Genomic DNA, 5956 nt, shown 5'->3' with positions numbered 1-5956 from the left:
AAGTGAGATCTCCAAAACCAAAGGAGAAATAACAAGTTCACAGGAGCAGGAAATCTGGTCCAAAGTGCCCTTTGGAAAAGAAAAAGAAATTAACTATGAACGCAGAGAAAAAGGGAGAGAAAAGGCAGGAGAGGAGAAGAGAAGGAAAAACTGGCCAACATTTTTATTTCAGGTGGTAATATTAGAAGCGTAGGGCTTTTTGCCAAAAGGCAGGATTTTTCTAGGTTCACTAACAGACGTGGTTTTATCTTCTAGGAAAACAATGAACAGGAGGAAACCTGGAAGCTTTTTGCTGCTCTGTTGAATATGGGATTATAAAGGAAAATCGCGCCTAGAGCATCTCTGTCCCTCTTTCAAATGGGTGACTTCTGAACCTGGAACTCTTCATTACCTGAAGCAGCAACTTCTTTCACTGTGCATCCTGGAGGGGAAAATGAATTTCACAAATTGTACTACTGAAGCCAACGTGGCTGCAAAGCCTAAAACAGTAACTGAAAAGATGCTTGTTACCCTGACCTTGGCCACAATTACAACCTTGACTATGCTGCTGAATTCTGCTGTAATTGCAGCAATCTCCACAACCAAGAAGCTCCACCAGCCGGCAAATTATTTAATATGTTCACTAGCTGTGACAGATCTCCTAGTTGCTGTTCTCGTCATGCCCTTGAGCATCACTTACATAATGATAGATAAATGGACTTTGGGATACTTCATCTGTGAGATCTGGCTTAGCGTCGACATGACCTGTTGCACGTGTTCAATCCTTCATCTGTGTGTCATTGCTCTGGACAGGTACTGGGCAATCACAGATGCTATCGAATACGCTAGAAAAAGAACGGCAAAAAGAGCTGGGCTAATGATAGTCACTGTGTGGACTATCTCCATTTTCATATCAATGCCCCCTTTGTTTTGGAGGAATCACCACAGCGTCAATATTCCCAGTGAGTGTCGCATTCAGCATGACCACGTCATCTACACTATTTATTCCACATTTGGGGCATTTTACATCCCCTTGACTTTGATCCTGATCCTGTACTACAGAATTTACCATGCTGCAAAGAGCCTTTACCAAAAGCGGGGTTCCAGCCGCCACCTCAGCAACAGGAGCACCGACAGCCAGAACTCCTTTGCCAGCTGCAAGCTCACACAGACATTCTGCGTCTCGGACTTCTCCACGTCTGACCCAACCACAGAGTTCGATAAAATCAATGCATCCGTGAGGATCCCTCCTTTTGAGAATGACTTAGACCTGGCTGGTGACCGGCAGCAGATCTCCACAACACGAGAACGAAAGGCTGCTCGCATTTTGGGGCTGATTTTAGGTGCTTTCATTTTATCCTGGTTGCCCTTTTTCATCAAGGAGCTGCTTGTGGGCCTCCACGTTTGCACTGTTTCTCCAGAAGTAGCGGACTTCTTGACCTGGCTTGGATATGTCAACTCCCTTATCAACCCTTTGCTGTACACTAGCTTTAATGAAGACTTCAAGCTGGCCTTTAGAAAGCTCATCAGGTGTCGAGAACATACTTAGAAGTACTGGGAGATGATGCTGCTGACATGGCTCCCGGCCTTAAGAGCGAGCAAAATAATTTGACTGTCACCACTTCCCTTGACAAAGGGGATCTTTGTGTTTGCCTATTTGCTTGACTTATCTTTAGCCTGTAATTCATTATGCCGTTTTTTACTTCTACTGTTATCCATGGTAAAGAGTTTGAAATAAATCTGTTCTACAAAGGAAAAGTTTTTTTAGCAATGAAACAACAACAAAACAGAAACTATTAGCTACTCATGTTCAAGACATTTTGTGTAATCAATTTGAGAAGCAAACAATTATATTCACTTTTATACTTTTTCCATTTAAGAATCAAGTGTCTAAATTAACATGCACTGTAGTAATATAAAGGCTTATAAACTGAACCTCATAAATACATACTCAAAAATTAATAAACACCTCATGGTCATGACAGTGAAAAAGCAAATCTTTACTGTGGCATTCGGAGAAAACTGTAGCAGCCGTTTAGAGGGAAAATAACCACCATTACCAGCCTGGGCTAAGGCAGAATAAAACACTCCTTTCTTCAGGAATACCATCCCAAAACAGAAAGCAAAATTCAGTTAATTACATCTAAAATTGTATCCCATTTTGTACTCCAAAGTAATTATTCTTTTTTGTGTAAGATTCCAGATTTATGTTCAAAGTATTGGACAGACACCTGTGCAGTTTGTTTGGCCATTGAGGACGCAGCTAGCAAGTGTCACGCTTGTGAGACCAACTGCACATCTGACGGGTCACGTTTTTAATACCACTGACCATGCTTCTTCAGGGCCCAGGCCTCGTGCCTTGGTCCGTTCCGGGGCGGTAGTACTTACTTGTGCCACACCTCACCTGGACCTTGCGATGCACGACACCACGGACTGATTGATCTTACCCTGCCAACTTAAAACAACTGGGTATCTTCTCAGCAGGCCAGCAATATACAGAAATTCAGAAACTTCCTCTAAAACCAAATTATTGTCTGTTTGAACAGCAGCAGAGAAAAGTAGGGAAAATAATTGTCTTAAATAGCAGTCTGCGCATCTGCCTTATCGTCATTTTACAATTCTCAATGGAATTCTTCCCAGCTTAACCTATGGTCAGGTCCTCTAGCAGGATTTCTTGCCCTGGGAGTCCTTCATGGAGTTACTTCCCTTTGTCTTGAGAGACAGACTTACAGTCCTTTGTATCCTGTCTTCTGTGCTTATGGAAGTTAAAATGTCCTGGTTCAGGCATTGTGGAAATCAGGCTGCGAAGGGGCAAAATCAAACCTGAGAATCTGGTATTGTTCATTAGCAACTCCTAAGCACCATTTAAATATTTATTACTTACCTTGCACCATAATCTTCTTCCCTGTCCATTTTGCTGGACAGATTATTTTTTAATTATACCAATATACTGTATAGAAAATACCACATACATCAACCTGACATGCAATAACAGTGAACTATAGTATGGCAGCTCCAAATCCATCAAAACAAGTATTAGAGATAGCAAAAGTGTTGCAACAGCACTGGAAGTCATCTTTGAAAAATGTTTTGAAAATTTACAAGACGACAATCATTTTTCTTATCAAGAGTCAAGGAAGTGGTAAGTAACATGTAAGTAATAAACTCCACAAGGAGCTGAGAAATGGCATCATTGGTGAGAGAGAGTGTTCGCTTGGAAAGACACAGTGCTGCAAGCTGAGTGTAAGTCAAGTCTGAAGGTGACAAAAGTGTGACCTGCTGCTTAGCCACATGCAGTGGGATTCTGCTTTAAGGATGCCAAGTTTTCCATGCTTGAGTTTAGGAGGTTTATCTCCAGCTGCTCTTCCTAAGCTTTTGTCACAGCTGCCTCCTCCAGCTGCCTTTGGAGTCCCTACAGCTAACATCAGTATCTGAAAAGAGGCAAAAATAATGTCAGCCACTGAAAGCATCTTCTAATGAGGAAGCACAGAGATCCATTGTGGTTTTTCCTTTTTGCAGCTTGTTGGTGGTGGAAACTGTTGATTGAAGCTGGAGAAGAGTGGCCTGACCCTGCCTATTTGTAAAACTTCCAAAGCAGCTCCCCAGAGTACGTATGTTATTAGGGAAATAAAATACCCAGGAATTAAAGTAAGAAGTAGAATTTGTAAGAACTGCTGCAGAATTTTTTTTTGCAGCAAGCTTAATAGAAATAATTAATAAAGAACACGGGTTGTGCATAATTTCCCCAAAAAAGGTGACTGTGGCAGGGAAGACAAGACAAATGGGCAGTTGTTGCTAGAAGAGAGTGGGTTTTGGTGTCCCTTGGGCAGTTTGCTGCTCTGCTACGAGGATGCTCAGGTACATTAATGATCAGAAAGGGAAAAGTGAACGTGTGAGGCTGCCCCAGCAGACAGCCTGGGTCACTCCAAGGCGCTCAGCTAAGGTGAGACAGATGCTGCACCCCATCCAGCTTCTCTGGGGCTGCCTCTGGGACTGGGGTTCAGCCATGGCGTGGGCTGTACGGGCGGTCTTTGCTAGAAGGGAAAAGGGAAAAGATGGGAGTGACAATGCTGGTAAAAGGTGTTTCAGAGGTGAAAACCAACAAAATGAGATAGGCTGCCAGCTCTGACTGCTGCTTCTAAGGGGCACATGGGCACACAGAATAATTTAGGTTGGAAGGGATCTTTGGAGGCCAACCAGTCCAACCCTTGCTAACAACCGCACTCAAAGTGGGACCGAACCCACAGCAAGACGCAGCTGCTGGCATGCCATGTGGGGTCACGTTTCTCATGCAAAATTAATGGCTTAGTTAACTTTGTCACCTACACTGATGCTTGTTTAAAGCCAGAAGTATGGTAGAAGGACCAGAAATGGTGAACATGACCTCCACAGCATCTGTTGTAGGTAGGTAGAAATGTTTCAGAGACGGGTATGGAAGCTGTAAAATACAGTAACTTCATTTCTGCTAATGTCTTAATAGAATCTGATCTCCACTCTTACCACAAACTACCAATCAGCTTGAAGACTCTATTCACCGTTAATATTTAGAGGTAATTAACAGGAAAAAACAGATGGATGGGTAATTTTTGTGCTTCCCTGTTAAATAAAGACTCACCATGCACTGCCAGCTGACTACAGCTTTTCTAATTAAGTCATTAGCTAAATACAGAGCTATGTTTTCCAACAAATGCCACTAGACTGATGAAAATGTCCTGTACATTTTCCACAAGCTCAGACTCAAAGTCAGGAACAAATTAAAGGATTGGTTTCTTAAAACAATTTAACTTGATCAGCAATTACCTGTTGTCTCATGGAAATAAAAACTGCTAGTCTGGCACCATTGTTTGGCAACTTCATTTTTCTCTGTGTGGCTGATTTTACAAAGAGTTTGGAGACATTTCCTGAACTCTGACTTCTTGTTGATGGCAAGTCCCCATTCATACCTATCCTGGATCAGGCCAAGCCACACCACGGTCTGCAACGCAACCTCTTCCAAGCAAGCTCTTAATGATGTATTGGAGACCTTCAGCCTGCATCCATCTTCCTTATCCTGTCTTCTTTCATTCTCAAAGTCTAATGATTTCCTTAATGTTCCCCTTGCATAGTTGCCTTCCTATCTTCCTATATTTCTCAAAAGGTTTTTCATCCCCTCTCCTCCCCTCTCTATAGCAGCGTTCATACAGATCAGCCTATTCGTCCCCTCTTATCACTATTTCCTCCTACCTTTACGCCCCCAGCCCACCACCCTGCCTTTGGGTTTCTGACTCTCTCTAATCCCTAAATTTATCATGGTGCTACTGGAGTGAGCCCCTACTCTCTCCACCTGTCGCAGCACTGTTATCAGCATTTCCATGATGTGCAGCTGTTCAGACCTGTCAGGTCTTGCTCTGTCTTACATGTCTCCAGGCCTTATCCAGAAGTTTTTCGCTCCGTATAAGCTTTGGAGTGAGTTTATACATCCCTAGCCCTGAAGACTGCACCCATCAGCCAGTTGGCCTTCCCAAAAGACAAATTTTCAAATGCTATTTTACCTGCTATTTTTATCTTGTCATCCTCCTTCCGTACCCTATCTTTGTTGTCCTGTTTCTAACACATTAAAATTGACCCTCACGTTACCATTTTAGGGACCTGTATCTTCACTTTCAGGGACCTGCACAGGTAACTCAGGTTGCATTCTGCTCCTGCTCTTCTGTCTGTGCCAACATCAACTCTCTACTCTGCAAGCTTTGTCTTTACCACCTTCACGCAGCGCAACATCTCTCCTGTTCCTTCCAGCTGATGCCTTTCTCCTTCTCAAACCCACTTCCAACATGACTCGTGAAAGAACAGTAGTCAGCATGGGCAGTGGAGAAATTATTGTGTGTGTACCGTCTGTCCTTTTTCTCCCTCTTTCCCACATAGATCATGTCATCTCCTGAGGTGAGCTGCCCTCTCTCCAGTGCACAGCACATCCCAGACACAGCAAAAACACACAAAG

At 43.1% G+C, this 5956-nt stretch overlaps 1 protein-coding gene across 1 annotated transcript; it reads left to right on the top strand.

Annotated features, from left to right (window-relative positions):
- The first annotated feature begins 265 nt into the window (after nucleotides 1-265).
- On the top strand, nucleotides 266-1932 carry HTR1E (5-hydroxytryptamine receptor 1E). The gene has a single exon (XM_005434058.4). It carries the CDS (start codon nucleotides 434-436, stop codon nucleotides 1526-1528), a length of 1095 nt encoding a protein of 364 aa, XP_005434115.1. The 5' UTR covers nucleotides 266-433; the 3' UTR covers nucleotides 1529-1932.
- The last annotated feature ends 4024 nt before the right edge of the window (nucleotides 1933-5956 follow it).

The sequence above is a fragment of the Falco cherrug genome, chromosome 6 (assembly GCF_023634085.1).
Source record: "Falco cherrug isolate bFalChe1 chromosome 6, bFalChe1.pri, whole genome shotgun sequence".
Classification (NCBI taxonomy): domain Eukaryota; kingdom Metazoa; phylum Chordata; class Aves; order Falconiformes; family Falconidae; genus Falco; species Falco cherrug.
Note: the sequence above shows the minus strand (reverse complement) of the source record. Positions and strands in the feature narration are given on the sequence as shown.

Bases quoted from the DNA above. Each gene is read 5' to 3' on its own strand.
- HTR1E (XM_005434058.4), top strand. From the start codon at position 434: ATGAATTTCACAAATTGTACTACTGAAGCCAACGTGGCTGCAAAGCCT.